At 43.3% G+C, this 25,412-nt stretch overlaps 1 protein-coding gene across 7 annotated transcripts in view; it reads right to left on the reverse strand.

Moving 5' to 3' along the window:
- The window catches only part of sox6 (SRY-box transcription factor 6), a 275,016-nt gene that overhangs the window by 200,061 nt on the left and 49,543 nt on the right, over positions 1 to 25,412 (reverse strand). For 3 of the 7 annotated variants that reach the window (XM_060940770.1, XM_060940771.1, XM_060940769.1), the window contains one exon: positions 11,475 to 11,525. The exons of the other annotated variants lie outside the window; for them this stretch is intronic. In XM_060940770.1, coding sequence (XP_060796753.1) covers positions 11,475 to 11,518 — 44 coding nt within the window. In that variant the 5' untranslated portion in view covers positions 11,519 to 11,525. The remainder of the gene's footprint in view (positions 1 to 11,474; positions 11,526 to 25,412) is intronic. 7 annotated transcript variants of the gene reach the window in all.

Raw genomic sequence — 25,412 nt, forward strand, 5'->3', positions numbered from 1 at the left:
ACACCCACAGTCATCAGCGATCTGCATATTCAATAACTTCCGTAATTACGTGCGCAATTCATCAGATCCCATCTGATTGCAGAGGGGAAGAGAGACAACGCACGAGGGAAAGAGAGGTCTGATTCCTCGAGGATGCAAGTCTAATCACAAAAACTAACATGATAATTGAAATCGGAATGGAAAAGCCCAGGGCGACGCAGGCACGAGGCTGCAGTGAGAATCGGGGAGGGAGCGGAAGCACTTGTGGCTCGAGAGCAAGCAAGCAAGGAGGCTGATAAAGGATGCTGGCAGATGGAAGGCGAGAGAAAAATGGATGCAGGACCTGTTCAGGGTTCAAGGAGCCAAGAGTTCACCGCATGATGCCCTCAAAGCAACATGAAAGGAGAAAACTCCTTCACGAAAAAGCGCCAAGTTCTTGAATTCTCTCTAGTTTACGCATCTTGGCGGTTTCTCGGTAACATCCATAACAAGGTGCAGTGTTTTTTTTTTCATCTTATTAACTTCAAGACAGGCTGGTGAAGGAACGCCTGCCATAACGTACATGAGAACAGGAAGTGACATGAACTAAAGTCAAATACAACCATAAATGGATTTAAAAAATGGTTCGTTAATTGATAAACAGTTCTAATTGTTTGACGAAACGCTGTGGAATATGAGTGAGTGATAAAACACTTCAGCACATCTGACATCCTATTGTCAGAAAATAATCAACTTTGAAGGAAGAGTATATACTTAATGTTCCTCTGATGTAACCCTTGAAGGTTCTCCAACCCTATTAGAAGGAGTTTTCACATGCCAAGAACCCTTTATTACTAAACAAACCATTAAAGAACTCTATTCTATTCTATTCTATTCTATTCTATTCTTTTAGTCCTGGGTATGACTTTAAACTGCAACTGGTGATGAGTCTCGGGCCCAGGAGGACTTGAGTATTGGGGAAAGTGGAGCTATCCCTTAATCACCATTGCTCCCAGGTCCGCTCTGATCTGGAATGGTAGCGCCTGCCTGTGCTCCAGCTATGAGTTAAATATTACATCACCAATAAGGCGCTGGCAGCAGGGTGCTTTTGGGTGCAATTTGGCAGATGAACCCAACAGGGTCAATGGCACACCACCTGATGACATGTGGAAGAGCCACTCAAATGGCCAACGGATGGCATCACTTGGCAAGTCAGTTGTCACTGCGGGGCGACTTCCATACACATCAGGTCTGTGGCACTTTTATACACCACTTGGCATCAGGTCTGGAGGTCCAGAAAGACAACACGATGTTTGTCTCACCTTACTGTGCAAGGTGCTTCATTAGGAGAGGAGAATAGTATACAGGGGCTCATGGGGCCAGGCATTCCATGGCAGCTTGGCTAGGCCATTTGTGCCACCAATGTGGGCAACTCTGTCACTCTGCTGCAGGCTTTGTGGCCCATCTGCATCTCTGTGCATCCTAATGAAGCAATCATCATTGCTAGCGATGGACAGCTGACGATTAAAGAACTCTTGGTTCAGTCTTGGTTCTCACTGGGTTCTTTAAATGTTCCTTAAATCATTAAGGGTCCTTCGCCTCCTCAGCTTCTTAAAACTCATAGAACAAAGTCTTAAAGAACTCTTTCCAAAAGTACCAAGAACTAAATGTTCCTGAGTTAAATTCCTGACCAGTTCCAGATCCTAAGAAGAAAATAATAAGCAATAATTTGGACTTTGTATCACACACACAATTTGTAACCAGTTCTTATATACTCTTGTAGAAATTATAGTTCTTCAAAGGTTCTCTAATTGTGAGCTGGCCTAGTGGTTAGCGTGTCCACCTCTCGATCAGGAGCTCGGGAGTTCTACTCACAGTCAGGTCATACCAAAGGCCATCATAAAAATGGTACCTACTGCCATCTGGCAAGGCACGCTGCAATACAGATGTGAGTGGGGAGTCAAACTCTTGCGGTTACCAGAGGACCCGCCCCCCACTGTAACCCAAACTGTATAGGCAAGAGGCTGAGGGTTATGGAAGCAGAGATCAGGGCCACCCAATGCGCCTTAAGGGCCTGGTTAGTACCGGGACGGGAGACTGCCTGGGAAGACCAGGGCATAGTGTGGGAAGGACTTTGACAAGGGTTCTCTAAGGGTTCATTGGATAATTAAGGGCTCTTGGCTTTCAAAAAAAGGATAAACATTTTGTTTGAGGGTTCTATGTCGAACCTTTAAGGGGTGAGAGTGGATCCAGGGTTTCCAAACCTGGTAGGAATGCACACTTTTAACAATCAATGAACAAACAATACAGCAACGAGATGTGTATTTTTTTAAAGAAATGAGAAAGCAGGAATGATGACGATTAGCGCGATTGTAATGTTTAATTCCACACTAATACATTAGCCGGAATGTGTAATTCTGAACTTTCAGAAATTCATATTGTTCTCTGGAGACGATAAACACCATTTCGAGACCAGACCGAGTTTCCGAACAGCTGGATCTGCGTTTAATCATGAAAACCTACTTTGTTGTTCCATTTGCTGCTCTCTGCCAATTTTTCCATTGAAATCTTCCCAATTGTTAAGGACAGACATCAGCCTGACCCTGATCTTCAACACTCCACGCCACGGTGTGTCCATTTCTCCGATGGCCAGAAGATTAACTCGGAGATAAAGCTGACGATGAAGATGAATGTCTCCATGTCGAGCGCTCTACTTTACAGTCTCTCCCATCTGCTGAATCTCATACTTAGCCATAATTAGTGATGCCAAATTCATTAACCCGAGTTGCCGTTATAGCGGCCCGTGCCATAAATTAGCTTAATGTGAGCAGACATATTCCCGTTGTAATAGGGGATATAAAAGGTGAGGAGAACCAGCAGAGGAACCCGGACTGTACATCATGAACATACTGTCTGTGACACACAAAACGATAATGGATCTCAGGCAATTTGGACAGCAGCAAGCAGTGTTTCCTGAAAGATGTCCCAAAGGATTACATGGACGCTCAGGAAGTCGTCTGGTCGCTCTTGACTTTGTTGAGTACGAGTTATCCCCTTCGTTATATGCAACACAACCCTGGGTGTGTTATTTTATCAAACATGATACGATTATGTTTCCACGTTTGCCAGATTAAATGCTAAAACAACACAATTGCCAGACTCTGGAATAATATTGGTCATGGACACGTTCGCTGTTTGTGTTGGACGCCGCTGACAGAGAGAACGAGCAAGCGGACATGCAGGGGAGCAAATCTGGTCATCAGTGCCAGATCAGATCAGGTGCCAGAAATGAAAGCAGAGGTGTCTTATCCTTCGCTTTTTCTTCTCTTTCTTTCTTTTCTTTCTCAGAAGGTTGGTTCCTGTCCAAACAGCACGACGGTCTCCGTCTAATTTGTGCATTTATTTTTCTTTCAAATCTCTGGCATAAATCTCAGAGTCCGTTAGGAACAAGTAGATTTTGGCCGTGCGAGCCTTTTTCTTTTTTTTTTTCATCCTGCCTGCTGAAGTGTGACACTCCCCACTTTTTCCTTCATTTCCTTCCGTACAGTGAGTGAGTGAGCGAGCAAGAGAGTGAGAGGAAGATTTCTGTAGTGGTGTAACCGCACCGGTTTAATTGAAAGCCCAAAACAAACCACTATTGTGAAAGCAGATGTGGACTTGTGCTGTCCTTGGATTACATCGTGACCTTGCCGTCTCCTTCTGTCCCTCGGCAATCTCACTCCCAGCTAAGAGCCTGATAGACCAGGATTCCACTTTGTTGTTAAAAAGGGTCTTGTCCCTTTCAGCTCTCTCTCTCTCTCTCTTTCTCTCTTTATTTTTCTGATGTAAGGTGGTAGAGAAACACAAGTTCATTGTTCTCCTCACAGATGGACACTGGAGTTACTAGGGCAACACGGCTAATCCTCGCTTTTTACCACCTTTCTTCATATTATTGGCTCATCAACTGCCTACCTTCTAACTCGTCAGCGGGATGGGGGCGAACGCTGACACTCTCCTCCCTCTAATTAACTACGATTCACGTTCACACGGACAACGTGATGAGCTAATCGAAAATTTGCAAAATAATGACGTACCCAGAGCGAGCGATTCTTCGAAGAATGACAAGAATGAGGCCATTATGGAGCAGCAGACGTTTCCAATACCACTCCATCCAACACAACAGAGAGCGTAATTGTCCCTGTGTTGTCCACACAATCAACAAGCCATTGTTGGAGACTTGAAAAATAAAAGGGGCAGAGAATGGCTGCCATCATGATTGGCCCGCTCTTCGTTTATCAATTGTTCTCCAAGAGAAGATCCTTAATGGACTCTGAAACTGTCTAGTTTTTTGTTGTTGATTTTTTTTTAGAAGAGAGGAAAAAAAGAAAAAAAAAGTTTTTTGTTTTCCAGCATTTCCTTTTCTTTTTATTTTTTTTGTTAATAATCACTGAACCACATGAAGCCTGTAGCCTTTTCCAAAAGCAATAAAAGCTAAAGCAACTAAAAACCAGATTCTGTGCTCCAATCACATTGTGTGAAGAACTGAAAACTGTTTAAGCCCATGTTTACATTAGACCGTATCAGCGGATCATCAGATTAATGTTTTTAAAACGATTAGTGTGCACACAGCAACACCAATACACGATTTGCGTGCACACAGCAACACCAATACACGGATACGCTCGGCTCCGCAGGCATCCTGCGCTCCAAATCACTCCGCCCTGAACAGCGAGTGCCCTCTGGAGGGTGCGCACTCCGGCCCTGCGCAGCTCACAGAGCACGCGAGTGAAGTGAACAAGCTGTGATTCGGGACTGAGCCGCTGTGTGTGTGATCCCAGCGCATATCACTTACCACTTGCAAGTGGAAGGATGGCAAGCCTAAAGACAATCATAACTACACAATGGGCAGTATTTGCATCAGTATTTGCAGTATTTTCATACTTTTATACTCTTTAATGAAAGGTGATACAAGGCGGAAGTCCGCGCCGTTTTTCAGCAGTCGCGTCACATGACCAACGCCAGCGAATCAGGAAGGTGGATGTCACAGTGACGTTGTCCAATGAGATGCCAGCTAGAGCTCAGCACAGCGTATCCGCGTATTCTGAATGTTTACACAGCACCGGAGCTGACACGATCTGGATTGAATATGTGGACGCTGGCGGATTCCCGTTTCCCGGCGTTTCCAGGCGTTTTAATGTAAACAGACAGTGCATCCGCGAAGAAAACCAGACAGATACGGTCTAATGTAAACGTAGCCTAAGGAAGGATAACAATTAGGGGGGGAAAGGGGGGGCAGACGTGAAGACGTAAAAACAGCAAAGTAAAAACCGTCAGTGCGTTTGCATGCACATAGAGAGAATCGAATTTCTGCCGTTGCTCGACTGAAATCAAAGTTCAAAATGCCATGTATACACCTTAATTCGGCTGAAATTGAACCGAACTTGATTTCTCGTAATCGAGCTACACGACCTAGATTATGCGATTTCTGCCGAGCTACTTAGTGCATGTAAACCCTATTGAGCTACGTATTCGAGCTACTTACTTCAGCACTGCCCCTTCCGGAAGTGACGAGTGACGAGACCACAAGCGGGAAACACAACAGCCTCGGTCGGCATGACAACGAATCATGACAACGGCATGAATCTTTTCTTTTTGTGGCATTGTTTGCACTGTTAAAATTTAGCTCACTTACTGTATCACCAAATACATCTGTACAGCTGTTGCATAGCTGTGAATTGTGTACATAAACAAGTCACTGTATTTGTGTGTGTGTGTGTGTGTGTGTGTGTGTGTGTGTGTGTGTGTGTGTATATAGATGTCCAACATCTGAAGAATGTCAATAAAAACAAACCAATTGAACTTTTTGTGTGTTTATTAAGACATAAGTTAAATTGCAAGCAAAAAAAAATTTTTTTGTAAGCAAAAAAGGACTTTAGAAAAATATACAATTGTGCAAAATAAGTTGTCTTACAAAACAGTGGTCTGCGCAGGACAGTTTGTAGCCATACAGTCTGTTAGAGCAAGCCGAACAGCTTGAACACGGAACTTGTGAACACGGAACTGCCAGTGTTGCCAGATTGGGCGGTTTTAAGTGCATTTTGGCGGATTTGAACATGTTTTGGGCAGGAAAACGTCAGCAGTATCTGGCAACACTGCGATAACTTTGTTTATATTCTTGAATAGCTCTTCTTCATGATGACAACCGGAAGTGTACCAACACGATGGGGCGTGTAGCGCCACCTGTGGCTGGGGTGCACAATGTACCTCACACAATAGCTCGATTAACTTGTGTGCATGTAGGATTGGATTTCTCTGGCACCCCTGCTGGGACCCTTAGCTCGATTACCGACAGTAGCTCGATTTGGATGTGCATGTAAACGCACTGAGTGAGTCTTTTTGCCCTATTTAGACTTGATTAGTTTTACACAGGAAGGTGGGTGATGTAAATATTAACAGGTTAATTAGTTCTAGGATTAAAGTCACAGCCAAATATATATTTATTTACAAATTATTTACAAATTATAGTCTGGAAAGATGACGTCATAATTTATTCTACCTTCTGCAATGAACAGCAGAAATAACTTTGAAGTTGCTTCATCTCACACTGAAAAAATGAGAAAAATCCAACTTTTAATTCAAAAAAATTTATTCAGAGAAAAAACAAATCCCTCATTAAGGAATATATTTTCAACAAAAACACATGTGCCACTATTATTGGCACCCCACCCTGCATTTAACATTTTGTCCAACCCTCTTCATCAGTAAAACAGCACTGAGTCTCTCCTGTAACATTTTATAAGCTTGGAGATCCAGAGCAGGGCATTGAGCCCATTCCTCTTTCCACAATCTCTCCAGATCATCCAGGGTCCTCGACCCTCTCTTGTGCTCTCTCTCTCTCCTCTTCAGCTCCGCCCACAGGTTTTCTCTGGGGTTCAGCTCAGGGGACTGAGATGTTCAGGGTAGAAGCTCGATTCTGTGCTCACTGAACCATTTTAGTGTTGATCTGGACATTGGATCATTGTCCTGCTGGAAGATCCGATGATGACCCGGTTTTAGTTTCCTGTCAGAGGAGCCAGATTCTGATTTTAAAATGTCCTGGTGTTTCATGGAGTCCATGACGCCATGGATCCAAACAAGGTTTCAGGGCCTTTGGAGGAAAAACAGTCCCAAAACATCACAGAACCTCCACCATATTTTACAGTTGGGATCGGGTTCTTTTCATTATAGCCACCCTGCTTTTTACACCAAACCCACTATGAGTGTTTATTAAAAAAAAAAAAAAAAGCTCAATTTCTGTTCCATCAGACCAGAGAACACGGTTCCAGTCAAAGTTGTCATCGCGTTTCACAAAATTCAGGTGCTTACATTTGTGGTTAACTGACAGAAAAGGCTTTATTTCTGGAACCTTCTAAATAACCTGTTGGCATGGAGGTGGAGTCTGATGGGGGTTTTGGAGACTCACAAACCTCAAGATTTTTTTTTTCTTGTAATTAACCAACAGTGATCCTTTTGCCTCTCTTAACCTCCTCACTGTACGTAGGGTAAAATAAACTCGGCTCCTCTTCCAGGTGAGTGCGGAACAGTTCCGGTTCCAGTTGGTGTCCACTTTTTTATTATTGCCCTAACAGGACATAGGAAATGGACAGTTTCAGGAGAGGAGCTATGTTTTATACCCATTCCCTGAATTATGAAGGTTAATACACTTCTCCCTCGTTGGGTTTGTGTGTCTCTTCTCTTTCCTATATCGATGTTGAAGGAACTTGACCTCTGTGTCGCCTCATATTTGTTCCCCAGTTAATCAGGAAGTCATAGATTACAGCTTGAAAGTTCCTACACACGCCAATCAACTCAAACAATTTAATGTACAATTTAAATGGGGAACATGCTTCAGGTACGTTGTGTTCACGATCATTTCCAGGGGACCAGTAATAGTGGTACATGCGTTTTTGTTGAATTTGGAATTTTTTCTAACTCTTTTTACTAATTTTTACAAGGGGTGCCAATAATTGTCGATGGCACTGTGTACATAGTATATACTGTCACCCTTCCCATGTGAACTGACATGTTGGAAAAACTGCGTCATATCCAGTGTGAAGAGATACATTATGGTCAGGTGACCTGAATAATGAAGTGCAACTCATATGGCCACGCCCCCTATATCACAAACGCTTATAATAAAGCTTAAAACAATCATTTTGGGCGGCACGGTGGTGTAGTGGTTAGCGCTGTCGCCTCACAGCAAGAAGGTCCTGGGTTCGAGCCCCGGGGCCGGCGAGGGCCTTTCTGTGCAGAGTTTGCATGTTCTCCCCGTGTCCGCGTGGGTTTCCTCCGGGTGCTCCGGTTTCCCCCACAGTCCAAAGACATGCAGGTTAGGTTAACTGGTGACTCTAAATTGAGCGTAGGTGTGAATGTGAGTGTGAATGGTTGTCTGTGTCTATGTGTCAGCCCTGTGATGACCTGGAGACTTGTCCAGGGTGTACCCCGCCTTTCGCCCGTAGTCAGCTGGGATAGGATCCAGCTCGCCTGCGACCCTGTAGAAGGATAAAGCGGCTACAGATAATGAGATGTGATGTGATGTGACAATCATTTTGTATTCAGATGAGAGGTGGGGGGGGTTGTAGCCTCATGGGCATATGTAGGTGACATCAAGAGGACACGCCCACCTCTGTGATTGATGCATTCCATCCAGATTGAGCAGAATAATGACAAACATCTATTGGAAACATAACACACACACACACACACACACGACTGGAAGACTAATCCCGTCTGAATAGTGTTTCTTCATCAAGGCATCAAAAAATGCTGAATAAAAACACGAGCAGATTTGTTCACACAAGTTTAGATTTCTTTATCATGCCAGGAGGAATGAGGGAACGAGAGAAAGGAGAAAGAATGTTAAGCCGGCCCCCTTTCGCTTCATCCACCTTTGCTGGAGCTTCATTTATCTTCATCTTGTTAGACTAAATTAATTAACAATCTCAGTGTTACACACTTTCTCCTTTCATTACATCAAATAATGACAGGGATGGAGGAGGAGGAGGTCCTGTCCTGCGGGATTAGGACGGCGGCTGTTACAGACATCTCTGTGTGTGTGTGTGTGTGTGTGTGTACCCACAGGGCCGATCATTTCCTTTATAGCACACCTATTGCAGCAGATAAATGAGATATGCCACAGGGTTTATTTGCCAGAATAGTTGCTAGGGAGTAATTCATCCGAGCAGAATAAAAACACGTCACACTTCGAACGCTTCATGGCCGTTAGTCATCACTGCGTGGAGTTCAAAACAAACACAATATTACTTTTCTTTGGAAAGAAACCACAAACACAGAGTTATGTAATGATAAATGTATGTAGATTTTTTTTTTTACACTGGATTTTGCAGGATTCAGTTTTGTCTTTAATTTCAATTATTAATTTATTTAAACACACACACACACACATTAAAAAAAAAAACAGAAAACAACAAAACTTCCAATCACTCACTTGAAAGTTCAAAGTTGACTTTGAAATAAAACACTAGATCGGGGACACCAAGCTCTGGCCGAGCAGAAGATCGAGCCCCAAAGTGAGTTTGACGCTTTTATCTCAGTCCGGTTACTACAGTACGTCCTGATATCGCACCATCTCTGTAAATCCTGGGCATGAATTTTTCTCACGGAATTAAAAAAAAAAAAAGACACTGAGAAATGCATGAGAATTAAACTAAATCCCTTACAATGTATTTTATACAAATAATGTTACACTTCAGAGAAAGGGAAAAAAACAAGGAAGAGGGTTTAGAATGATGACGAGTTCATGCATTTGTCCTGCTCTGATTCTGGAGTCGATCCTGGAAAACACTGGGAGCGACGCGGGAATACACCCTGGATTGGTCGCTGGTCCAGAGAGTCATGGGAAGTTGGAGGAAACCAGAGAACCCGGATAAAACCCACACGGATACAAGGAGATGTGAAACTCTACAGAAACACGAACCTGAGATCAGGATCAAACACGTGACTATAATGGCGGATCATTATCTTCGTTATCCAGGTGTCTTGGTTCCCTTCTAAACACTTCTCCAGGACGTCGTGACGTTATTCCTGAATCTGAAAAACTTGAGGCAATTCCGTTCCGAAACACAGCTCACGTCTGAGGAACATTTCAGCCAGGACTTTCACGCCACAACTTTTTCAGATCTCTTGCTAGCAAACTCCTCATGCTATAGACGGAAAGTTGAAGACGGTGGTTGCCATGGTAACATTATAAACATTTGAACGGTTTCACTGGTTATAAATATAAATCAGTCATAAACGACAACGTAACATAAAACTCCTGAAATCCTGGTGAAACGCTTAGCTACGGTAAGTTAGTTAGGAAGGCCTCCGAATTTGCATACTCATGCATATTCATGAGTGATGTCATTTTGGATGAGGGTGGAGGTGTAAACATGTTCCTGGGTCTTTTTTTTTTTTACTTTCTTATACAATTCTTCCTAATAGTTTAACGTGGTATGAAGAACAGACAGGTATACGGAACGGTCCAAAAACTAAATGATGTGTTTTGCTTTTTGTATACAAATACTTCAAAAACCACAGCGCACAATACAGTGAATTTATATGTATAAAGTATTATATACATATCTATAAAGAGGAATAAATAAATAAAGTATTACTAAAATCTAAAATGAACAATTTATTTACGATCCTGATCTCAAACACCTTTATTAAATTAATTAATTCATTCATTTTTAACATAAAGTCCTTAAAAATCAAGCCACGTTCATCGTAGCATCATGGGTTTTTTTCTGCATTGAACTGTACTTCGGCAAATTTCATATACAGAGAGAGCGAGAGAGAAAATATATGCCATTAATTTAATCAAATAAATGACCTTTTGAAAAAGAAATCAAAGGGGATTCATTAGCTTTAGTAAAGTTTGGCTGACAACAGCTTTGAAAGGCAGACGCTGTCACTGCTTTTAATGAGAGATCACTAATTAGGGCTGCTACTCGCAAATTCAAGACAGGGGGAAGGTGTTCGGTGCACAAACAGCCCGATGGCCTACACACTCGCGCTCTTATTTACTTCCTCTGTGTAATGACAAGCACAAATTCTTAATTAGAATCACAGGAAGGTGGTGGAGGAGATGGAGGGTGGGGTTTATGTGTGTGGGGGGGGTTATTGGGGTAAAAAAAAAGTCGTAACTGGTTTTGACTCTTGTGGTTGTTGCACAAACACACAACAGGAAGTGGTGAAAAAATAATAATAAACGAGAGAAAAAAATCTGAGAGACACGTGCATGCAGTAAGAGGAGTGAAAAAACACTTCTTTCACTCTCAGACTGAAGGGAAGAGGCGTGACACGCATGCTTTCACTCAGACTGACTTACCGAACATGCATGCACGCTCACACACACACACACACACACACACACACACTCCTGCTCAACAGTTAAAATAGGTGCTAGGTGTTTGTTACTACTACATGAAAAGAAAGATGAGATTTTTTTTTTTTTAAATATCCCCCTCCCGGACGTAAAAACTAAAGCGACTGACCTCAGTAAAAAGCTGCTACGCAGAAAGCCCTCCATGTTCAGCATTTGGGTTCTGTGGCAGGAGAAATACACAGAGAGCCATTGTAACTTTTTAGCACAAAGAAATTGGCACACAACGACAAGACAAAAAGAAAAGAAAAAAAAAGAGGAGCGTCAAAAAAGAACATCTTTTTTTTCTTCTTTACATCTTCCAGGAAAGAACAAAGCCCGTTTCCACAAACTGGATTCTGAAAAGCAGCCATTTGTCATTAGCGCGTATGGTTTTCCAGCCTCAAGCTGATGATATGTTATCGTATAGCGCCCGGTTCCCTCCCTACGTTCCTCGCTAAAGAGCAGAGCAGAGCAGCGGTGTTCCAGATGCCAGCCATGTGTGACGGGGCCTCGGCGGCTTCTGGGCTTCTGGGAGCCTGACCGCAGGGGCCTACGCCGCGCCATCACCGTGCCAACACTGTGCCAACCGAACAGCGTGTCCACCATTCAGGCATGCAGGGATATGGTCATGATGTCACCCCACACACACACACACACACACACACACACACACACACAGTCGCTCAGCAGCCTCCTGCACCGCAAATGTAAGAGCACGTGTTTGGAAATTGAAGCCACATGTTCTCCATTAGCCTCTGTTATTGCTCTTTATATATACATACATCAGAACACTGGAGCCAAAAAAAAAATCCTGAGAACCTTTAACGGTTCCATGTAGAACCCAAGATCAACCCAAAAATCTTACTTGTTTTATTATTATTAGTAGTAGTAGCATTAGTATTAGTATGCATGAATTAAATATTACAAAAATAAAAAAGAAATAAAAGTTTGAAGTCGCAATCTCTGATAAGTCGTCATGTTTTAAACACAAAAAAAATGAATAGCAAAATAAATTAATAAATAAATTGTGCCATAAATCTAAAAATTATTTTCTGTTCTATATTTTTTTAAATGTTTTATTTTTTTCTGTCTATTTTTTTCTTCAGTCTACATTTTATTTATTAATTTATTTATTTGAGAAACAATTGTGTTTATTTTTTTGTTACGACCCTCAGCAAAATAAATCAGTTTATCAGAATTATTCATTCATTCATTCATTCATTTGCATATTTTTTTAACTTACTTTTTTTTATTTTACGTGCTTTCTGATTTATCTTGGCAATGCTATTAGTGTGAATGATGTCATAAAAAAAAACCCACAATGAAATCATTTCTCGCTCACATCCACAGCTGGAGACGACGCAGTTCCTAAACAGCACTCTCAATTTTATTTATTTATTTATTTATTTATTTATTTAACATTAAACGCGCTACTGCGGCAGCCGAATTCATCAAGAGCTGAAGCTAATTAGTGATTTGTCTCAGGTTGTTACACGGCGCTCTCTCGCCGCCTTCATCATCCACGAGACACATCGGAGCAGAAAGACGCCCAAACGCTGCACTTCTCCTTCAATCCTTCAGGCTGTAGTGAGATGGGTGTAATTTAGCCTCCTCCCTTTTCCTCCCCTCTCCCTCTCTCTCTCTCTCTTTCTCTCTCTCTCTGTGGTGAGGGACAAAGTCTTATGAGAGAATGGAAAGACTGAGAGAGGGATACAGTGTCTTTTGCTCTGCTGACAAATCCATGAGTCTGGCTCAAGACTTTTCTCACAATCAGGTGTTTGAGAAACGAGAAGAAGAAGAAGATGGGTGAAAGAGGATAAAGAGGTTCTCTAGATGCCATGGCAATGACACAGCGAGAAAACAACAGTCAAATCGCAACCTGGTCAATCAAGCGTGTCTCCTTGTTACTTGAAGGGAGTTTTAAAACACACACACACACACACACACACACACACACACACACACACACACACAGCAGTGTGGTCTGAAGACCTTACACACACGCTATCTATTTTATTTTTTATTCCAGCTGAACACACACTTTCTGGAATAAAATGAACCACAGTTTATTTACACCACAGTGCTGCAGAATCCTGGACTCTGATTGGTCAGAAGCAAAGGCATTGATTCATTCTCTAGAACAGCAGCTCTGACAGTAGTGCAGCTGCACATCTATACACACATTTAGGCCAAGTTTACATTAGACCGTATCTGTCTCGTTTTCTTCAAAGATGCACTGTCCGTTCACATTAAAACGCCGGGAAACGCCGGGAAACGGGAATCCGCCAGGGCCCACGTATTCAACCCAGTTCGTATCTGATCCGGTGCTGTGTAAACATTGAGATATGAGGATACGCTGTGCTGAGCTCTAGCTGATGTCGTCATTGGACAACGTCACTGTGACATCCACCTTCCTGATTCGCTGGCGTTGGTCATGTGACGCGACTGCTGAAAAACGGCGCGGACTTCCGCCTTATATCACCTTTCATTAAAGAGTATAAAAGTATGAAAATACTGCAAATACTGATGCAAATACTGCCCATTGTGTAGTTATGATTGTCTTTAGGCTTGCCATCCTTCCACTTGCGAGTGGTGAGTGACTTGCGCATGCCCGATATGCACTGGGATCACACACACAGCGGCTCAGTCCCGAATCACTGCTCGTGCGCTTCACTCGCGCGCTCTGTGAGCTGCGCAGGGCTGGAGTGCGCACCCTCCAGAGGGCACTCGCTGTTCAGGGCGGAGTGATTTGGAGCGCAGGATGCCTGCGGAGCCGAGCCGCTGAGGAGAAATTTACATATTACATTTCAACTTACGTGCCGTCTAATTAGTCATGTGATTAGCGTATCCGTGTATTGGCGTTGCTGTGTGCACGCGAATCGTGTATTGGCATTGCTGTGTGCACGCTAATCATTTTTAAAAACGTTAATCTGATGATCCGCTGATACGGTCTAATGTAAACCCCACATTATATACAGTACATTAATGCGCTCGTTTGGTTACGTCATCATTTCTATAGTAACAGCTCATTCACGGTGTGTGGGGGGAGGGGGCGTGTGTAACCATCGATCATTGAAGAAATATTTATTGAATATTTATGGAAGGAGTCTCCAGTGCCAGAGGTCTTAATATTTTTTTAAATAATAAGAATTGCATGGGGCGGCACGGTGGTGTAGTGGTTAGCGCTGTCGCCTCACAGCAAGAAGGTCCTGGGTTTGAGCCCTGTGGCCGGCGAGAGCCTTTCTGTGCGGAGTTTGCATGTTCTCCCCGTGTCCGTGTGGGTTTCCTCCGGGTGCTCCGGTTTCCCCCACAGTCCAAAGACATGCAGGTTAGGTTAACTGGTGACTCTAAATTGAGCGTAGGTGTGAATGTGAGTGTGAATGGTTGTCTGTGTCTATGTGTCAGCCCTGTGATGACCTGGCGACTTGTCCAGGGTGAACCCCGCCTTTCGCCCGTAGTCAGCTGGGATAGGCTCCAGCTCGCCTGCGACCCTGTAGAACAGGATAAAGCGGCTACAGATAATGAGATGAGATGCGAGAATTGAATGGAAAACACTTGCTGTTAAATGAAAACCCTCAACACCACGGTGTGAGACGGTGAGAACGTGGACGATTCTCTCAGTTCTCTCAGAACCCCGAATAGGCTTTCTTTTCTAACTCTCCCTCCATCTCTTCCTCTTTCCCTCTCTCTCTCTCTCTCTCTCTCTCTCTGGCTGCTGTGCTTCTTCAGCTTCTTCTCTGCCGAAAGCCGTATTGTGGTAACAGAGAGGAGTAAGAGCGCTGTGCACGGGGAGTTAGGTGCGGTTTTGGACGCTGAGCTGAGGAAAATGTGACTGAGCCACATTGTATTTGCTCTTCTCCCAACATGTATGAAAAAAATAAAGAGAGAGAGAGAGAGAGAGAGAGAGAGAGAGAGAGCAGCAAGTCTTAAATTTAGAACAGACCTCCTTTCAAGGGCAATGATTCGCTGAATAAGAAAAGAGGGGAGGATCAACATCAGCGTTAAAAGACGAACGCCGCACTGCTTCTCTCCCTCTCTCTCTCTTTTGGTTTTCTTTCTTTTTTTTTTACTTTTTTCCTCCTCATCAGGAATCTGCCAAGAGCCGCCCGTGTCCAAACGCCGAGGCTCCCGCCATCTGCAGCAAATGTGGTCCATTAAAGCAATACCATATGGACGACAAGCTCTCGCTATTAACACGGCTTCTGGACGCTCTGCCATCTTCCCAACACACACACACACACACACACACACACACACACACACGCTCTCATATTTTGAAACTTTGGGACGAACTCATTCAGGGTGTGTGGGCTCGAGCGCTGAAGCCAGTGATTTTGTCATTTTATGAAGCTTTGCCTCCAGCTTCCATGGAGAGATGCTCTTCATTCAACACTCAGTACATGTTTGATGGCCACGAGAGATAAAACACACACACACACACACACACACACACACACAAAACACTTGGCGCTATGAATCTCCTCCTGCTTTTAATATAACAAGGAGGGGAAGTGAGGTTTTAAAGCCTTAAAAATGGCCATGAGTCAAATCAGGCGCATCAGATCTTCCACCACGATGATGACTGGTTTCTTCAAGAAGTCAAGATGCTGGAGAAACCAAAGGGTGTGGAGATGTGGTGAGGAGATGGTGGATCATCCATGCTGAGTTAGCCAACGCCCCCGAGAAAGAGAGAGAGAGAGAGAGAGAGAGAGAGAGAGAGAGACGTGAGATAAGGAGAAATGTGTGTGTGTGTGTGTGTGTGTGTGTGTGTGAGAGAGAGAGAGAGAGAGAGAGATGAGAGAGAAAAAGAGAGATGTGTGAGAGAGATAAAGATGTGTGAGAGAGAGATGAGAGAGAGATAAAGAGAGACGTGTGTGAGAGATAAAGAGAGGTGTGTGAGAGAGAGATGAGAGAGAGAGAGATGTGAGAGAGAGATAAAGAGAGATGTGTGAGAGAGAGATAAAGAGAGATGTGAGAGAGAGAGATGTGAGAGAGAGATAAAGAGAGATGTGAGAGAGCACGATAAAGAGAGATGTGAGAGAGAGATAAAGAGAGATGTGAGAGAGAGAGATAAAGAGAGATGTGAGAGAGTGTGATAAAGAGAGATGTGAGAGAGAGATAAAGAGAGATGTGAGAGAGAGAGATAAAGAGAGATGTGTGTGAGAGAGATAAAGAGAGATGTGTGAGAGAGAGAGATAAAGAGAGATGTGAGAGAGAGAGATAAAGAGAGATGTGAGAGAGAGAGATAAAGAGAGATGTGATAGAGAGATAGAGAGATGTGTGTGTGAGAGAGATAAAGAGAGATGTGTGTGTGAGAGAGATAAAGAGAGATGTGTGACAGAGAGATAAAGAAAGATGTGAGAGAGAGATAAAGAGAGATGTGAGAGAGAGATAAAGAGAGATGTGTGAGAGAGAGAGATAAAGAGAGATGTGAGAGAGAGAGATAAAGAGAGATGTGATAGAGAGATAGAGAGATGTGTGTGTGAGAGAGATAAAGAGAGATGTGTGACAGAGAGATAAAGAAAGATGTGAGAGAGAGATAAAGAGAGATGTGAGAGAGAGATAAAGAGAGATGTGTGAGAGAGAGATAAAGAAAGATGTGAGAGAGAGATAAAGAGAGATGTGAGAGAGATAAAGAGAGATGTGCGAGAGAGAGAGATAAAGAGAGATGTGAGAGAGAGAGAGATAAAGAGAGATGTGTGTGTGAGAGAGATAAAGAGAGATGTGTGAGAGAGAGAGATAAAGAGAGATGTGAGAGAGAGAGATAAAGAGAGATGTGAGAGAGAGAGATAAAGAGAGATGTGATAGAGAGATAGAGAGATGTGTGTGTGAGAGAGATAAAGAGAGATGTGTGTGTGAGAGAGATAAAGAGAGATGTGTGACAGAGAGATAAAGAAAGATGTGAGAGAGAGATAAAGAGAGATGTGAGAGAGAGATAAAGAGAGATGTGTGAGAGAGAGAGATAAAGAGAGATGTGAGAGAGAGAGATAAAGAGAGATGTGATAGAGAGAGAGAGATGTGTGTGTGAGAGAGATAAAGAGAGATGTGTGACAGAGAGATAAAGAAAGATGTGAGAGAGAGATAAAGAGAGATGTGTGAGAGAGAGATAAAGAAAGATGTGAGAGAGAGATAAAGAGAGATGTGAGAGAGATAAAGAGAGATGTGCGAGAGAGAGAGATAAAGAGAGATGTGAGAGAGAGAGAGATAAAGAGAGATGTGTGAGAGATAGATAAAGAGAGATGTGTGTGAGAGAGATAAAGAGAGATGTGAGAGAGAGATAAAGAGAGATGTGAGAGAGAGACATAAAGAGAGATGTGTGTGAGAGAGAGATAAAGAGAGATGTGAGAGAGAGAGATAAAGAGAGATGTGAGAGAGAGATCAAGAGAGATGTGAGAGAGAGATCAAGAGAGATGTGAGAGAGAGATCAAGAGAGATGTGAGAGAGAGAGTTATGGCCCTTTTCCACTACCCTTTTTCAGCTCACTTCAGCTCGCTTCAGCTCACTTCAGCCCGACACGGCTCGCGTTTCGACTACCAAAAACCAGCACGACTCAGCTCGTTTCAGCCCTGCTTAGCCCCTAAAACTCGCACCGTTTTGGAGTGGGGCTGAAGTGAGCCAAACCGTGCCGAGTGAGGCTGGGGGCGTGAGCAGACACTCCCCTGTGCACTGATTGGTGAGGAGTGTCCTCACATGCCCACACACGCCCCGCGAGCGCGCTGGGATCTGTAAACACCGCAAACCCGGAAGGAGAATAATTACGAATTACGAGAATTTCTGAAGCCTTATGCGCCTCGCCTCATCTATACGCTCTTGCCAGTATCTGTTGGCGTTGTCGGTGACAACAAGCCACAGCACCAAGACCAGCAACACTAACGACTCCATGTCCTCCATGTTTATTGTTTACTATCCAGGTCGTGAGACTACCGCTTAAAAGCTCACTGATGTCACTGTTTGCGCTGCTTAACGACATCACCTGACGTCCACCCACTTTCGCTAACTCCACCCAATGTGTCCACCCACTTCCAGCCAGCACGGTTCAGCGCGGTTGTAGTCGAAATGCAACTCCAACAGCCCCGCTCAGCTCGACTCAGCACGGCACGGCTCAGCCCGACTCAGCCACGTTTGTAGTGGAAAAGCGGCAATAGAGATGTGAAAGAGAGATAAAGAGAGATGTGAGAGAGATAGAGAGATGTGAGAGAGAGATAAAGAGAGATGTAAGAAAGAGAAATAAAGAGAGATGTGAGAGAGAGATAAAGAGCGATGTGAGAGAGATAAAGAGAGATGTGAGAGAGATAAAGAGAGATGTGAGAGAGAGAGATACAGAGAGATGCATGTCTGAGAGAGAGAGAGAGAGAGAGAGAGAGAGAGAGAGAGAGAGAGATGTGTGAGAGAGAGATAAAGACAGGTGAGAGAAAGAGATAAAGAATATGAGAGATAAAGAGAGATGTGAGAGAGAGATAGAGATGTGAGAAAGAGAGATAAAGAGAGATGTGAGAGAGAGAGATAAAGAGAGATGCATGTCTGAGAGAGAGAGAGAGAGAGAGAGAGAGAGAGAGAGAGAGAGAGAGAGATGTGAGAGAGAGAGATAAAGACAGGTGAGAGAAAGAGATAAAGAATATGAGAGATAAAGAGAGATGTGAGAGAGAGAGATAAAGAGAGATGTGTGTGAGAGAGAGATAAAGAGAGATGTGAGAGAGAGAGATAGAGATGTGAGAGAGAGAGATAAAGAGAGATGTGTGTGAGAGAGAGATAAAGAAAGATGTGTGAGAGAGAGATAAAGAGAGATGTGAGAGAGAGATAAAGAGAGATGTGAGAGAGAGAGATTGAGATGTCAAAGAGAGATAAAGAGAGATGTGAGAGAGAGATAAAGAGAGATGTGTGAGAGAGAGATAAAGAGAGATGTGAGAGAGAGATAGAGATGTGAGAAAGAGAGATAAAGAGAGATGTGAGAGAGAGATAAAGAGAGATGTGAGAGAGATAAAGAGAGATGTGTGAGAGATAGAGATGTGAGAGAGAGATAAAGAGAGATGCATGTCTAAGAGAGAGAGAGAGAGATGTGTGAGAGAGAGAGAGAGATAAAGACAGGTGAGAGAAAGAGATAAAGAAATATGCATGTCTGAGAGAGAGATAGAGATGTGAGAGAGTGCGATAAAGAGAGATGTGAGAGAGAGATAAAGAGAGATGTGAGACAGAGAGAGATGTGAGAGAGAGAGATAAAGAGAGATGAGAGAGAGATAAAGAGAGATGTGAGAGAGAGATAAAGAGAGATGTGAGACAGAGAGAGATGTGAGAGAGAGAGATAAAGAGAGATGAGAGAGAGATAAAGAGAGATGTGAGAGAGAGATAAAGAGAGATGCGAGAGAGAGAGATAAAGAGAGATGTGAGAGAGAGATAAAGAGAGATGCGAGAGAGAGATAAAGAGAGATGTGAGAGAGATAAAAAGAGATGTGAGAGAGATAGAGATGTGAGAGAGATAAAGAGAGATGTGAGAGAGAGAGAGAGAGAGAGAGAGAGAGAGAGAGAGAAAGACAGGTGTGAGAGAGATAGAGATGTGAGAGACAGATAAAGAGAGATGCGAGAGAGAAAGAGATAAAGACAGGTGTAAGAGAGATGTGAGAGAGATAGAGATGTGAGAGAGAGATAAAGAGAGATGTGAGAGAGAGATAAAGAGAGATGCGAGAGAGAGATAAAGAGAGATGTGAGAGAGATAAAAAGAGATGTGAGAGAGATAGAGATGTGAGAGAGATAAAGAGAGATGTGAGAGAGAGAGAGAGAGAGAGAGAGAGAGAGAGAGAGAGAGAGAGAGAAAGACAGGTGTGAGAGAGATAGAGATGTGAGAGACAGATAAAGAGAGATGCGAGAGAGAAAGAGATAAAGACAGGTGTAAGAGAGATGTGAGAGAGATAGAGATGTGAGAGAGATAAAAAGAGATGTGAGAGAGATAGAGATGTGAGAGAGAGATAAAGAGAGATGTGAGAGAGAGAGAGAGAGAGAGAGAGAGAGAGAGAGAGAGAGAGAGAGAGATAAAGACAGGTGTGAGAGAGATAGAGATGTGAGAGACAGATAAAGAGAGATGCGAGAGAGAAAGAGATAAAGACAGGTGTAAGAGAGATGTGAGAGAGATAGAGATGTGAGAGAGAGATAATGTGAGATGTGAGAGAGAGATAGAGATGTGAGAGAGAGATAAAGAGAGATGTGAGAGAGATAGAGATGTGAGAGAGAGATAAAGAGAGATGTGAGAGAGAGATAAAGAGAGATGTGAGAGAGATAAAGAGAGATGTGAGAGAGAGATAAAGAGAGATGTGTGTGAGAGAGAGATAAATAGAGATCTGAGAGAGAGATAAAGAGAGATGTGTGTGAGAGAGAGATAAAGAGAGATGTGAGAGAGTGATAGAGATGTGTGAGAGAGAGAGATAAAGAGAGATGTGTGTGAGAGAGATAAAGAAAGATGTGAGAGAGATAAAGAGAGATGTGTGTGAGAGAGAGATAAAGAGAGATGCGAGAGAGAGATAAAGAGAGATGTGAGAGAGATAAAGAGAGATGTGTGAGAGAGAGATAAAGAGATATGTGAGAGAGAGAGATAAAGAGGGATGTGAGAGATAAAGAGAGATGTGAGAGAGATAAAGAGAGATGTGAGAGAGAGATAAAGAGAGATGCGAGAGAGAGATAAAGAGAGATGTGAGAGAGATAAAGAGATGTGAGAGAGATAGAGATGTGAGAGAGAGATAAAGAGAGATGTGAGAGAGAGATAAAGAGAGATGTGATAGAGAGATAAAGAGAGATGTGAGACAGAGAGATAAAGAGAGATGCAAGAGAGAGAGATAAAGAGAGATGCGAGAGAGAGATAAAGACAGGTGTGAGAGAGAAATAAAGAGAGATGTGAATCAAAGAGATAAAGAGAGATGTGAGAGAGAGAGATAAAGAGAGATGCATGTCTGAGAGAGAGAGAGAGAGATGTGTGTGAGAGAGAGATAAAGACAGGTGAGAGAAAGAGATAAAGAAATATGCATGTCTGAGAGAGAGATAAAGAGAGATGTGAGAGAGTGAGATAGAGATGTGAGAGAGAGATAAACAGAGATGAGAGAGAGAGAGATGTGAGAGAGAGAGATAAAGAGAGATGTGAGAGAGATAGAGATGTGAGAGAGAGATAAAGAGAGATGTGAGAGAGAGAGATAGAGATGTGAGAGAGAGATAAAGAGAGATGTGAGAGAGATAAAGAGAGATGTGAGAGAGAGATAAAGAGAGATGTGTGTGAGAGAGAGATAAAGAGAGATAAAGAGAGATGTGTGAGAGAGAGAGAGATAAAGAGAGATGTGTGAGAGAGAGAGATAAAGAGAGATGTGTGTGAGAGAGATAAAGAAAGATGTGAGAGAGATAAAGAGAGATGTGAGAGAGATAAAGAGAGATGCGAGAGAGAGATAAAGAGAGATGTGAGAGAGAGATAAAAAGAGATGTGAGAGAGAGAGAGAGAGAGAGAGATAAAGACAGGTGTGAGAGAGATAGAGATGTGAGAGAGAGATAAAGAGAGATGCGAGAGAGAAAGAGATAAAGACAGGTGTAAGAGAGAGAGATAAAGAGAAATGTGAGAGAGAGAATAAAGAGAGATGTAAGAGAGAGATAAAGAGAGATGCGAGAGAGAGATAAAGAGATGTGAGACAGAGATAAAGAGAGATGCATGTCTGAGAGAGATGCGAGAGAGAGAGATAAAGAGAGATGTGAGACAGAGAGATAAAGAAAGATGCAAGAGAGAGAGATAAAGAGAGATGCGAGAGAGAGATAAAGACAGGTGTGAGAGAGAAATAAAGAGAGATGTGAGACAAAGAGATAAAGAGAGATGTGAGAGAGAGAGATAAAGAGAGATGTGAGAGAGAGAGATAAAGAGAGATGTGAGAGAGAGAGATAAAGAGAGATGTGAGAGAGAGATAAAGAGAGATGTGAGAGAGAAAAATAAAGACAGGTGTGAGAGAGAGATAAACAGATAAAGAGAGATGTGAGACAGAGAGAAAGAAAAATGCATGTCTGAGAGAGAGAGAGATAAAGAGAGATGTGAGAGAGAGAGCGAATGTGTGTGTGAGAGATAGAGAGAGAAATGAGTGTGTCCGTCCACACATTATATCAAGCTTCTTCTCTTCTCAGTGACATGATGGCAAAGCTCACTTCTCTTTTCACCCACCCACCCACACACCCACACCCACACCCCCCCACACACACACACACACACCACACACACACCCCACACACACACACACACACACACACACACACACACACACACACACACACACCACACACACACACACACACACTCACTGCAAATCAATTACACCTCTGTGGTTTGTCTCCCGAACCCTGAGCCTCACACTCTTCCTGTTCGTTGACTTTCTGCCCCGTCGCCAGTTGTGTACACCGACACTGCTCATCATCAGAGCGAGAAAAAAAGAGACTTTTACCAAGTTCCCTTTCACACCGGGACGTTCCGAATGCCACAGTAGACAGGTACTGGTAAACACACACACACACACACACACACACAATGGGCCTCATTTATTAACTTCTTAGTAAAGTGTTTATTCAAATGAATACAGAAAATAATAAAATTGACAATGCTAATTTTCTTCATTGACGAATTCTATATGATAGTTAACCACGCCCACAACTTTCCATAAAAGGTGAAGCTTACAGAGACCTGAAAATTACTAAACAGTGAAAGAGCGCGTCCTAAGCATGAAACATGCTGAATCTTCCAATAATGCAGCTCAGCCGCTGCAGCGCATCAGCTCCTGGAGACACACATTAACTCCTCCTCTTTTTTTTAAAGGGTGTCAATACTTTGGTCCTGGTTGCACAGCTAGTCGTATTTGCCTTATTTGCTTTCTTTCAAATTGTTAATGTGAAACAACGCAAGATGATCCTTAAATTGGTGCGAAATTTAAGAACTGCCACCTTATTGTGGTGGAGGGGTTTGTGCGCTTGAATGATCCGAGGAGCTACTGTATGTTGTCGGGGGCATTACGCCCCTGTTAGGGTCTCCCAAGGCAGACAGGTCCTAGGTGACAGGCCAGACCAAGAGCAGTTCAACAAAACCCTTATGGAGAATAATAGATCAAGGACTGTGACGTCGCCCGGTATTGCGCAGCTGGGGCCCCACCCTGGAGCCAGGCCCAGGGTTGGGGCTCGTATGCGAGCGCGTGGTGGCCGGGCCTTTGCCCACGGGGCCCGGCCAGGCTCAGCCCGAAGCGGTGATGTGGGTCCGACCTCCTGTGGGTTCACCACCCACAGAGGTAGCCGTAGGAGGCCGGTGCAGTGTGGATTGGGCGGCAGTCAAAGGCAGGGGCCTCGACGACCTGATCCCCGAACACAGCGGCTAGCTGTTGGGGCATGGAATGTCAGTGATTTAAACTTGTTAAACGAATATATTTGAAGCAGATCAATCAAGAGCATTTTACGAATAAATTTGCATCATAAGTCCCGTTGTTGATGACCTGGCGACTTGTCCAGGGTGTACCCCGCCTCTCGCCCGTAGTCAGCTGGGATAGGCTCCAGCTTGCCTGCGACCCTGTAGAAGGATAAAGCGGCTAGAGATAATGAGATGAGAGAAGTCCCGTTGTATGCAAATAAGACCTTGACTGAGCTGTGATTGGGCAGAAATGCTCACAGAACATAATGCAACTTGAATATTGCAGTCGTTTGTGATATCAATATTGGATTAACCATATAACAGTAAAATAATACGCCGACACGTCACACACTGTTCGATAGCCTTACACTCAAAATGACCTGAAATTGTTCTCATATTAAATACTTTGTTTTATATTTCTGTAGTTGTGTGGAATTAAGATCCATTTGTCTTGCACTTTGACTGATTTCCAGGCTCAAACCCACAGCGTTCGCTCCAACACCATGTCACACAGGCGCATACCTGCGGGTGTTTTCATTTCACACGATTAATTAATCAATGACTGCAATGGAGGAAGTCTCGTGGAGAGAGATTGATGGGGAAATGCAGGAGGATAATCAGTTCTGACAAGAGCGCGCGCGCACACACACACACACACACACACACACACACACACACACACACTTGACTAGTCTTAGATTACATTTAGCAATGAGAAACAGATCCACAAAAAACAAACGGATAAACTCTTGTACCAATGTAACCTGTACACTGTAGTAGTTACATTGTAACAACTTTTTGTGTATCATGTCAGAATGTAACAAAGGAATCCTTATTATATAAAAACGTAACTAAATACTCTGTATCAGGAAACAATGTAACAAAATCCTTGTAACAGTGTAACTAAACACCGTGTAAGCAAAAAGTAACAAAAGCCCTGTCTCATATCACAATGTAACAAAAGACTCGTGGAACAACATAATTTACACATATGGGCGCTGTGTGAGACGGCTGCCTCTCCAGTAACTCTGTAGTTTTTAGCTCTTTAAACCTCTTTTTTTTCCACCTGTTTTTACTTTTCTGCTCTTCTTACAAAGACATAGTGTGTTTAACTATATAACATGGATATATTTAACTTTAACACGCAACCAGGAGCCAGTTTTCTCTCTTATTCAAGAGAGGAGCTTCTGGCCCTGAAAACAATGGGATGAGCCGGAATACGACACCCCATCCCGGCGGAGCTGAGGAGGAAACCCAGGGGCTGCAAAGCTGGAGCTAAGCTAAAGGCTAGGCTAGCGGACAACCGGCGGCGCTACAAACCATCCATTCCCTCTGTTATCATGGGGAATGTGAACTCGCTGCCGAATAAAGTCGACGAGCTTTCTGCTCTGAACAACCAGCGGATTTACCAGGAGAGCAGCTTATTTATCTTTACGGAGACATGGCTAACACACCTTATACCGGATGCTAACGTGGACCTGCGGGGATTCACTGCTGTGAGAGCCGACAGAGACACTAATACATGCGGGAAAAGCAAAGGTGGGGGACTCATCATTTATGTTAACAACCGCTGGTGTAACCTGGGACATATCTCCGTAAAGACAGTTTTATGTTGCCCGGACTTGGAGCTGCTAGCCGTTAGCCTGTGGCCATATTATCTGCCGAGAGAGT

This window comes from Neoarius graeffei, chromosome 15, assembly GCF_027579695.1.
Source record: "Neoarius graeffei isolate fNeoGra1 chromosome 15, fNeoGra1.pri, whole genome shotgun sequence".
Taxonomy (NCBI): Eukaryota; Metazoa; Chordata; class Actinopteri; order Siluriformes; family Ariidae; genus Neoarius; species Neoarius graeffei.